The sequence below is a fragment of the Cavia porcellus genome, unplaced genomic scaffold, assembly GCF_034190915.1.
Source record: "Cavia porcellus strain 051 isolate PalLab524CR breed Dunkin Hartley unplaced genomic scaffold, mCavPor4.1 scaffold_28, whole genome shotgun sequence".
NCBI classification, from domain to species: domain Eukaryota; kingdom Metazoa; phylum Chordata; class Mammalia; order Rodentia; family Caviidae; genus Cavia; species Cavia porcellus.
In genome coordinates, this window is record NW_026947511.1 from 49,775,937 (window position 1) to 49,787,944 (window position 12,008).

General features: G+C 35.7%; 1 protein-coding gene across 1 annotated transcript in view; it reads left to right on the plus strand.

Annotated features, from left to right (window-relative positions):
* Positions 1-12,008, plus strand: part of LOC134473835 (butyrophilin subfamily 1 member A1-like) — a 66,758-nt gene that overhangs the window by 39,098 nt on the left and 15,652 nt on the right. Inside the window, exons 9-15 of the mRNA XM_063239512.1 lie at positions 1,015-1,035; positions 2,881-2,901; positions 3,213-3,233; positions 6,247-6,267; positions 8,126-8,146; positions 8,458-8,478; positions 11,490-11,510. Coding sequence (XP_063095582.1) covers positions 1,015-1,035; positions 2,881-2,901; positions 3,213-3,233; positions 6,247-6,267; positions 8,126-8,146; positions 8,458-8,478; positions 11,490-11,510 — 147 coding nt within the window. The remainder of the gene's footprint in view (positions 1-1,014; positions 1,036-2,880; positions 2,902-3,212; positions 3,234-6,246; positions 6,268-8,125; positions 8,147-8,457; positions 8,479-11,489; positions 11,511-12,008) is intronic.

A 12,008-nucleotide genomic window follows, 5' to 3' on the forward strand; every position in this document is an offset into this window, starting at 1 on the left:
TGGACATAAGCAGGAAAGGTGCTGAAAACATAGAGGAGCCAGTAAATGAGGTATCAGTACAAAGCAGAGAACCATTGGAGGAACAGAAAAGAAAAGAGGAAATAAATTGTGCCATAAAAAAACATGGCAGGTTCTTCAGTCATCTATGTAAAAGGTGATGGGGTGTTAGTACGTCCCGTGGAGTTTAGTCATCGGGCCAGTCACAGCCACTGACATGATTTTCCTCACCGGACTTCACAGGTGCATAACCTTACTTCTCAGAAAGCTGTGTAGCACACAAAACTCAGCTCACTAATACTTCTTTATAATGAATAAATTGCTCTGAAAATCTTTCACAGCCTGCTACTTAGATGTGCCGCAAAATAATGTCTGTCAGTATAGCTAATCATCCTACAGTGAACCTTAATGTTTATCAAGCCACATTCGCAGACTGAGGGTGTCAAATTCTCTTGAAGGGAATATACGTCTAGATATTAATGCATCACCAACTCAGCTTTGGAAAGACATGTTTGTAATGGAAGATGAAAGGCTATTTTTCAATAAAGCTTGGAGTTATGCAGGTGCTATAGAGGCATAATATTTGTTATATAAAATCATCACTTGACAGTAGTAGATGATGACAAGATTCATCTACCACAAAAAGAAATATTAGAGTATGTGTCTGGTTCACACTCTGCTCTCACAGACATATCGAGGTCATCACTGTTCCTTCAGGGCCCTTGCGAAATAAATACATAAAATGGCAAAATACTGTCAGACTCCCATTTCAGAAAGGTTTAACTCGAGAACAAAAATTGTGAAAATTGACAAGACGGGTGTCCTTCCACTAATATCGTGGTACTCTTCCACATGTGCTTACTAATTTAGTTTCTGAGCATGATAGATGGTAAACACGATGCCCTTTAAAACATTTGAATAAAGCCTAGTGCAGAGGAGCATTCAAGAACCATCAATCACGTTAGAATCACTTCGTTTATGTTTCACTGTGATTTTTGTATGTTTTTATTTTATCAGATCAACTCAAAGAAGAGAAGGGTGAGTTTTAATAACACTTTAAGTACAAAATACAACCTTCATACAGGTAGGGATGACTACAGTTTTATCTTTATGCTATTCGTTATTACGTTCTAGGAGTATCAGTTAATAATTTTTATCTGTTTTAATAACAAAAATCCTTTAAATATTCTATTTATATTTAATTACTTCTGTAAACCTTAATTCACTTTTCGCCACATCTATTTTTTTGATTATTTTTGATTGCAATTGTAAATTACTTCACTGATTTCCTCAATATTCTTTATTAGTTTTGAAACTGCACTTAGAAGAGAAAATGGTGATTTTTCTAATCTTGATTTCCTCTCATAAGGATATTACCGATAGAGCCATAACTTTATCAGTAACAAAGATGTGAAGGAAATCTTCATCTTCAAGATTTATGATAAATGCCCCATTGCCTCTGGCACACTTCTAACACTCATTTAGGAGTTTTTTTTTGTTGTTGTTGTTGTTGTTGTTTGTTTGTTTAAATTCATCGGTTTTAAAAGATTTGCTATTTGTTTTGTCAACTGCCAAATTTTTCTGTAACTACTAGTTCAGGAAAATAAAAGATAGTTTAGAGGTAACTAGGAAGATATTTCAGCATCACATGTCTACAAATTATGGTACTTAAGCTAGGCCAGTTCTTCACTGTCTGAGTTGACGCTTTCATATTTCATTTCATGATGGTGTGTACTGATTAGTGGCTTTAATTGAGGTGAAAGCCATGGTGAGCTGAGTCAGGCCCTCTACAGCACACATTCAGTAACTTGCAGTACACTTCAGGGCTGTGCCACTCACATGCTTGTAGCTCCCAGAGCGGGAGCCAGTGCCCTCCGGGCATCATGAGGAGTAAGGTCTGCTTTCCTACACTTAACTCAGCTTTTGACAGTCACTATTCTGCTTTTTCTATGGAATCTTCTGCTCGGCTTACCACACATCAAGGACACTACAAAGTATATGACATTTTGCGGCTGCCTACTTTCACATGTATAGAGTTTTCCACATTTGACACGTTGCAATGTGTGCCAGTACTTTAGTTTTCTTTGTAAATAACACTCTACTGGATGAGTATGTGCAATGGTTTTTAACCCTTTACCTATGGACTTAGGGATTCTTCCCAGTTTGTGCTACAGTAAATACTGTTTTCATCCACAATCCTGTACAATTACGTGATTCAGGCTTGCTTTGACATTTGAAGGAGTCCACACTGGGAATGGAAATGTTGGGGCATGTCTATTTCACTGAAAATTTGCCCATGAAATGCCAGTATTTTTGATTCTCCCATAAAGAAATAGATGCACCCTGAGACTGTAATCATAAGTAATATAATTCCGGTAAAACGTAACATGGATTCTCCTCCATGGAAACTCAATAGAAGCACAAAAGCAAAAGAAAGCTAAATGATAGGAAAGAGACAGACAGAGAAAATAGCACTACTTCACCTTTCCCCTGAGAATATACACAATTTAAATTTCGGTACACTATTTCCCACACTTCCTCCCCATTTTTTGTTTATAAATTCTCATTAGTGTGTGTGGGTAGCGTTTCCTCACAGCCAAGATCTGCATCTCTCTATTAGTGTCCCGGTACCTTCAGGGTCCTGGCCAAAAACTAATAAATACAATGGCAAACTGATGTGAGAGTCGCTTTGCTTTAACTTCTACCTATGGAGTAAGCAGCTCTAAAAAACAAGAAATGTGTCCTGCCTCTAATCTCATGTTACCCTTCCAAGCATATCTACTAATTGTCTGCTGAGCACTGCAAAGCACTCACTGAATATCAGTGATATTAGAATGATTTGGTTTCTATTTGATTGTGAGTTCGGTATGTTTTCATTTTCAGAACAACTCAGAAAGGACAAAGGTAAATTTTAATAATATTTTATGAACTAATTACAATCTTGCTACAGTTATTTGTAATCATTTTGTAATCCCTCCTTCTTGAAGTTTTCGAAGTAGGATCTATTTGTGATTTTGATACAGACTTAGTTTTAAAAATCCGTCAATCATCTTGTTTCTCCCTATGTCACTGTCTCTCTATCATTTACTATCTCATTCACTATCTTTATTTACTAATACTTACGTTGATTTATTTTTCTAAAACTGCTAGTTTGTGATCATTTGTGATTGCATTTATATGATCTCTCACTGATTCCATCAAAATATGTTTTGCAGAAACACTTCAAACGAAACATGGTGAGTTTCCACTGTTCATCCAGTTTGATTAAAGATACTGAAAATTAGAACAAATTGTAAGCAATACTAAAGGAGCAAAAGGTATCCTCATTTTATAGGTCATAGAGTAAATAAAGTAGTGTCTCTTGTGCACCTTTACTACTAATTTTACATTTTGCTTAAATTTGAGCTATATTTAAGATTTTTTTCAGTTTAATTTCAACTGCCGTTTTACTCTGAGCACTTGTTCAGAAATATGAAAGGTATGTTAACCAGAAGTATACTGTTTTATCTTGATAAACACAAAAATTAAGAAATTTCCACAAAACGTTCTCCATTCCATGGAAGAATCACTCTTTTCAGGTGAAGAACACTTCTACTGACTAGCTATTTTTATTGATGTAAAACTCGACCAGAATTAAAATACTCCTGTGAAGTGTACTGTCCAGTGACCCTTTGCACATTAAACGTGCTGTGTAGACCTTCACATACCTCCCAGAGAGTCAGTATGCAAAACTGACTCCAGCTCACAAGAAGACACTTGTGGTTGCTCTGAGAACCCCTTTTCGGCTCTGTCTCTGGGAATTTACCTACTTGGGTTTCCTCATTCCTCTGTCAGGGTGTGAACATCTGAGTCAGCCTTCTTGCCTGTGTACACAGTTATCCAAATTCATCAAGTTGTATCTTCCGTCAATACTTGCCATCTTGTCATGGCAGAGTACCATTCAGCAAGTACATCTAAGTCTGAATACCAGTCAAACATCCATGTGAAATCCTATCTCCGTTCACCTCATGGTTGACACTGGGACTTCACCAGCTTGAGACCTCGGTGCATCCTACCACACAAGAGCAGGTTTGAGTACCTGCTTTAAATTTGAAGGAGCCTGTGACTGGGGATTGAATTGCCATGTCACTGTGTTTCTTTTTATATATATCCTGAAATGTATCCTGCTCAAATATCTCTATTGTTGAGCCAATTGACAAACAACAGATGCACCTTGAGTCCAAACTGTCAAGTGAAGTAAAACTGACTCAGAAGCAAAAATATCATATGATTTATCTCATACAAGAATCGTATTATGTATATACATTTCAAAATGAAAGATAGACAATCAGAAAAAAGAGATAGGATAATAGCACTATTTCGTTTTTCCAGTAAGGAAGTACAAAATATGAACTTGTTTGGATGCTTCCAAGACTCTTGCATGTTTGTATTTATCCAGAAGAGCCACCTTAGTACCTCTCAGATGTTGTATTACTGCTTTAATTTGCATCTTCAATGTCACCAGAGATACTGGGCACCTTTCTATGGGCCTGTTCTTTTTCCCTCTTCGTGGCAGAAACATCCATCTTCTCTCTCTCTCTATGTTTCTAAAAGGAACTGTTATTTTTTTGTCATTAAGCTGAAAGTGTACATTTTCATTTACACACTGTGCAAATTTTTATTACATTCAAAGTTTTCATTTGTCTTTTATTGCTCTGGCCTCATTTTCATTTCTAAACCTCCACTCCAAAATCAAAGGGCATCAAGAAATATCATATTGCACACTTTGCAGTTGCGTTTACTCCAAAGTTATTTCAGTAAGATATTTGATAACCTTTTCTTAAGTTTGAGTAAATATTTTCAGTGCAAGAAAATACAAAGATATGCATCAGAGGCTCATTTATACCACAGAGATTTTTTTCTAGGCAGGGATTTTTCTCAGAAATGTGGTCATTTTCAAAGGACAGTAACTACTTGTACATTGCAACATGGTAATGAAAGAGTCTTCCTTCAAACAGAGTCCTTTTGATATAGTAAAACATTTCACTTTAAAATTAAAATATACAAACAACTTATATTCTCTCCTCTTGTATATATTTAAATAAAATCTGACAAAAGAAATGTTTAGAACCCATTGCAGTACATTATTGAAAATCAGTAGCAAACAGAATTACAGTTTTACATTTGTTAAATTTGTCTGATAATATGAGAATTTCATTTTGAAGATGACAACAAACAAAGTGAATGAGAATGAGTGGACATAAGCAGGAAAGGTGCTGAAAACATAGAGGAGCCAGTAAATGTGGTATCAGTACAAAGCAGAGAACCACTGGAGGAACAGAAAAGAAAAGAGGAAATAAATTGTGCCATAAAAAAACATGGCAGGTTCTTCAGTCATCTATGTAAAAGGTGATGGGGTGTTAGTACGTCCCGTGGAGTTTAGTCATCGGGCCAGTCACAGCCACTGACATGATTTTCCTCACCGGACTTCACAGGTGCATAACCTTACTTCTCAGAAAGCTGTGTAGCACACAAAACTCAGCTCACTAATACTTCTTTATAATGAATAAATTGCTCTGAAAATCTTTCACAGCCTGCTACTTAGATGTGCCGCAAAATAATGTCTGTCAGTATAGCTAATCATCCTACAGTGAACCTTAATGTTTATCAAGCCACATTCGCAGACTGAGGGTGTCAAATTCTCTTGAAGGGAATATACGTCTAGATATTAATGCATCACCAACTCAGCTTTGGAAAGACATGTTTGTAATGGAAGATGAAAGGCTATTTTTCAATAAAGCTTGGAGTTATGCAGGTGCTATAGAGGCATAATATTTGTTATATAAAATCATCACTTGACAGTAGTAGATGATGACAAGATTCATCTACCACAAAAAGAAATATTAGAGTATGTGTCTGGTTCACACTCTGCTCTCACAGACATATCGAGGTCATCACTGTTCCTTCAGGGCCCTTGCGAAATAAATACATAAAATGGCAAAATACTGTCAGACTCCCATTTCAGAAATGTTTAACTCGGGAACAAGAAATTGTGAAAATTGACAAGACGGGTGTCCTTCCACTAATATCGTGGTACTCTTCCACATGTGCTTACTAATTTAGTTTCTGAGCATGGTAGATGGTAAACACGATGCCCTTTAAAACATTTGAATAAAGCCTGGTGCAGAGGAGCATTCAAGAACTATCAATCACATTAGAATCACTTCGTTTATGTTTCACTGTGATTTTTGTATGTTTTTATTTTATCAGATCAACTCAAAGAAGAGAAGGGTGAGTTTTAATAACACTTTAAGTACAAAATACAACCTTCTTACAGGTATGGATGACTACAGTTTTATCTTTATGCTATTCATTACTACGTTCTCGGAGTATCAGTTAGTAATTTTTATCTATTTTAATAACTAAAATCCTTTAAATATTCTATTTATATTAAATTACTTCTGTAAACCTTAATTCACTTTTCGCCACATCTATTTTTTGATCATTTTTGATTGCAATTGTAAATTACTTCACTGATTTCCTCAATATTCTTTATTAGTTTTGAACCTGCACTTAAGAGAAAATGGTGATTTTTCTAATCTTGATTTCCTCTCATAAGGATATTACCGATAGAGCCATAACTTTATCAGTAACAAAGATGTGAAGGAAATCTTCATCTTCAAGATTTATGATAAATGCCCCATTGCCTCTGGCACACTTCTAACACTCATTTAGGAGGTTTTTTTTTTTTTTTTTTTTTTTTTTTTTGGTTTTTTTTTTTCTTGTTGTTGTTTAAATTCATCTGTTTTAAAAGATTTGCTATTTGTTTTGTCAACTGCCAAATTTTTCTGTAACTACTAGTTCAGGAAAATAAAAGATAGTTTAGAGGTAACTAGGAAGATATTTCAGCATCACATGTCTACAAATTATGGTACTTAAGCTAGGCCAGTTCTTCACTGTCTGAGTTGACGCTTTCATATTTCATTTCATGATGGCATGTACTGATTAGTGGCTTTAGTTGAGGTGAAACCATGGTGAGCTGAGTCAGGCCCTCTACAGCACATATTCAGTAACTTGCAATACACTTCAGGGCTGTGCCACTCACATGCTTGTAGATCCCAGAGCGGGAGCCGGTGCACTCCGGGCATCATGAGCAGTCAGGTCTGCTTTCCTACACTTAACTCAGCCTTTGACAGTCACTATTCTGCTTTTTCTATGGAATCTTCTGCTCGGCTTACCACACATCAAGGACACTACAAAGTATATGACATTTTGTGGCTGCCTACTTTCACATGTATAGAGTTTTCCACATTTGACACGTTGTAATGTGTGCCAGTACTTTAGTTTTCTTTGTAAATAACACTCTACTGGATGAGTATGTGCAATTGTTTTTAACCCTTTACCTATGGACTTAGGGATTCTTAGCAGTTTGTGCTACAGTAAATACTGTTTTCATCCACAATCCTGTACAATTACGTGATTCAGGCTTGCTTTGACATTTGAAGGAGTCCACACTGGGAATGGAAATGTTGGGGCATGTCTATTTCACTGAAAATTTGCCCATGAAATGCCAGTACTTTTGATTCTCCCATAAAGAAATAGATGCACCCTGAGACTGTAATCAAAAGTAATATAATTCTGGTAAAACGTCACATGGATTCTCCTCCATGGAAACTCAATAGAAGCACAAAAGCAAAAGAAAGCTAAATGATAGGAAAGAGACAGACAGAGAAAATAGCACTACTTCACCTTTCCCCTGAGAATATACACAATTTAAATTTCGGTACACTATTTCCCACACTTCCTCCCCATTTTTTGTTTATAAATTCTCATTAGTGTGTGTGGGTAGCGTTTCCTCACAGCCAAGATCTGCATCTCTCTATTAGTGTCCCGGTACCTTCAGGGTCCTGGCCAAAAACTAATAAATACAATGGCAAACTGATGTGAGAGTCGCTTTGCTTTAACTTCTACCTATGGAGTAAGCAGCTCTAAAAAACAAGAAATGTGTCCTGCCTCTAATCTCATGTTACCCTTCCAAGCATATCTACTAATTGTCTGCTGAGCACTGCAAAGCACTCACTGAATATCAGTGATATTAGAATGATTTGGTTTCTATTTGATTGTGAGTTCGGTATGTTTTCATTTTCAGAACAACTCAGAAAGGACAAAGGTAAATTTTAATAATATTTTATGAACTAATTACAATCTTGCTACAGTTATTTGTAATCATTTTGTAATCCCTCCTTCTTGAAGTTTTCGAAGTAGGATCTATTTGTGATTTTGATACAGACTTAGTTTTAAAAATCCGTCAATCATCTTGTTTCTCCCTATGTCACTGTCTCTCTATCATTTACTATCTCATTCACTATCTTTATTTACTAATACTTACGTTGATTTATTTTTCTAAAACTGCTAGTTTGTGATCATTTGTGATTGCATTTATATGATCTCTCACTGATTCCATCAAAATATGTTTTGCAGAAACACTTCAAACGAAACATGGTGAGTTTCCACTGTTCATCCAGTTTGATTAAAGATACTGAAAATTAGAACAAATTGTAAGCAATACTAAAGGAGCAAAAGGTATCCTCATTTTATAGGTCATAGAGTAAATAAAGTAGTGTCTCTTGTGCACCTTTACTACTAATTTTACATTTTGCTTAAATTTGAGCTATATTTAAGATTTTTTTCAGTTTAATTTCAACTGCCGTTTTACTCTGAGCACTTGTTCAGAAATATGAAAGGTATGTTAACCAGAAGTATACTGTTTTATCTTGATAAACACAAAAATTAAGAAATTTCCACAAAACGTTCTCCATTCCATGGAAGAATCACTCTTTTCAGGTGAAGAACACTTCTACTGACTAGCTATTTTTATTGATGTAAAACTCGACCAGAATTAAAATACTCCTGTGAAGTGTACTGTCCAGTGACCCTTTGCACATTAAACGTGCTGTGTAGACCTTCACATACCTCCCAGAGAGTCAGTATGCAAAACTGACTCCAGCTCACAAGAAGACACTTGTGGTTGCTCTGAGAACCCCTTTTCGGCTCTGTCTCTGGGAATTTACCTACTTGGGTTTCCTCATTCCTCTGTCAGGGTGTGAACATCTGAGTCAGCCTTCTTGCCTGTGTACACAGTTATCCAAATTCATCAAGTTGTAACTTCCGTCAATACTTGCCATCTTGTCATGGCAGAGTACCATTCAGCAAGTACATCTAAGTCTGAATACCAGTCAAACATCCATGTGAAATCCTATCTCCGTTCACCTCATGGTTGACACTGGGACTTCACTAGCTTGAGACCTCGGTGCATCCTACCACACAAGAGCAGGTTTGAGTACCTGCTTTAAATTTGAAGGAGCCTGTGACTGGGGATTGAATTGCCATGTCACTGTGTTTCTTTTTATATATATCCTGAAATGTATCCTGCTCAAATATCTCTATTGTTGAGCCAATTGACAAACAACAGATGCACCTTGAGTCCAAACTGTCAAGTGAAGTAAAACTGACTCAGAAGCAAAAATATCATATGATTTATCTCATACAAGAATCGTATTATGTATACACATTTCAAAATGAAAGATAGACAATCAGAAAAAAAGAGATAGGATAATAGCACTATTTCGTTTTTCCAGTAAGGAAGTACAAAATATGAACTTGTTTGGATGCTTCCAAGACTCTTGCATGTTTGTATTTATCCAGAAGAGCCACCTTAGTACCTCTCAGATGTTGTATTACTGCTTTAATTTGCATCTTCAATGTCACCAGAGATACTGGGCACCTTTCTATGGGCCTGTTCTTTTTCCCTCTTCGTGGCAGAAACATCCATCTTCTCTCTCTTCTATGTTTCTAAAAGGAACTGTTATTTTTTTGTCATTAAGCTGAAAGTGTACATTTTCATTTACACACTGTGCAAATTTTTATTACATTCAAAGTTTTCATTTGTCTTTTATTGCTCTGGCCTCATTTTCATTTCTAAACCTCCACTCCAAAATCAAAGGGCATCAAGAAATATCATATTGCACACTTTGCAGTTGCGTTTACTCCAAAGTTATTTCGGTAAGATATTTGATAACCTTTTCTTAAGTTTGAGTAAATATTTTCAGTGCAAGAAAATACAAAGATATGCATCAGAGGCTCATTTATACCACAGAGATTTTTTTCTAGGCAGGGATTTTTCTCAGAAATGTGGTCATTTTCAAAGGACAGTAACTACTTGTACATTGCAACATGGTAATGAAAGAGTCTTCCTTCACACAGAGCCCTTTTGATATAGTAAAACATTTCACTTTAAAATTAAAATATACAAACAACTTATATTCTCTCCTCTTGTATATATTTAAATAAAATCTGACAAAAGAAATGTTTAGAACCCATTGCAGTACATTATTGAAAATCAGTAGCAAACAGAATTATAGTTTTACATTTGTTAAATTTGTCTGATAATATGAGAATTTCATTTTGAAGATGACAACAAACAAAGTGAATGAGAATGAGTGGACATAAGCAGGAAAGGTGCTGAAAACATAGAGGAGCCAGTAAATGTGGTATCAGTACAAAGCAGAGAACCACTGGAGGAACAGAAAAGAAAAGAGGAAATAAATTGTGCCATAAAAAAACATGGCAGGTTCTTCAGTCATCTATGTAAAAGGTGATGCGGTGTTAGTACGTCCCGTGGAGTTTAGTCATCGGGCCAGTCACAGCCACTGACATGATTTTCCTCACCGGACTTCACAGGTGCATAACCTTACTTCTCAGAAAGCTGTGTAGCACACAAAACTCAGCTCACTAATACTTCTTTATAATGAATAAATTGCTCTGAAAATCTTTCACAGCCTGCTACTTAGATGTGCCGCAAAATAATGTCTGTCAGTATAGCTAATCATCCTACAGTGAATCTTAATGTTTATCAAGCCACATTCGCAGACTGAGGGTGTCAAATTCTCTTGAAGGGAATATACGTCTAGATATTAATGCATCACCAACTCAGCTTTGGAAAGACATGTTTGTAATGGAAGATGAAAGGCTATTTTTCAATAAAGCTTGGAGTTATGCAGGTGCTATAGAGGCATAATATTTGTTATATAAAATCATCACTTGACAGTAGTAGATGATGACAAGATTCATCTACCACAAAAAGAAATATTAGAGTATGTGTCTGGTTCACACTCTGCTCTCACAGACATATCGAGGTCATCACTGTTCCTTCAGGGCCCTTGCGAAATAAATACATAAAATGGCAAAATACTGTCAGACTCCCATTTCAGAAAGGTTTAACTCGAGAACAAAAATTGTGAAAATTAACAAACAGGTGTCCTTCCTCTAATCTCGTGGTACTCTTCCACATGTGCTTACTAATTTAGTTTCTGAGCATGATAGATGGTAAACACGATGCCCTTTAAAACATTTGAATAAAGCCTAGTGCAGAGGAGCATTCAAGAACCATCAATCACGTTAGAATCACTTCGTTTATGTTTCACTGTGATTTTTGTATGTTTTTATTTTATCAGATCAACTCAAAGAAGAGAAGGGTGAGTTTTAATAACACTTTAAGTACAAAATACAACCTTCATACAGGTAGGGATGACTACAGTTTTATCTTTATGCTATTCATTATTACGTTCTAGGAGTATCAGTTAATAATTTTTATCTGTTTTAATAACAAAAATCCTTTAAATATTCTATTTATATTTAATTACTTCTGTAAACCTTAATTCACTTTTCGCCACATCTATTTTTTTGATTATTTTTGATTGCAATTGTAAATTACTTCACTGATTTCCTCAATATTCTTTATTAGTTTTGAAACTGCACTTAGAAGAGAAAATGGTGATTTTTCTAATCTTGATTTCCTCTCATAAGGATATTACCGATAGAGCCATAACTTTATCAGTAACAAAGATGTGAAGGAAATCTTCATCTTCAAGATTAATGATAAATGCCCCATTGCCTCTGGCACACTTCTAACACTCATTTAGGAGTTTTTTTTTGTTGTTGTTGTTGTTGTTGTTTGTTTGTTTAAATTCATC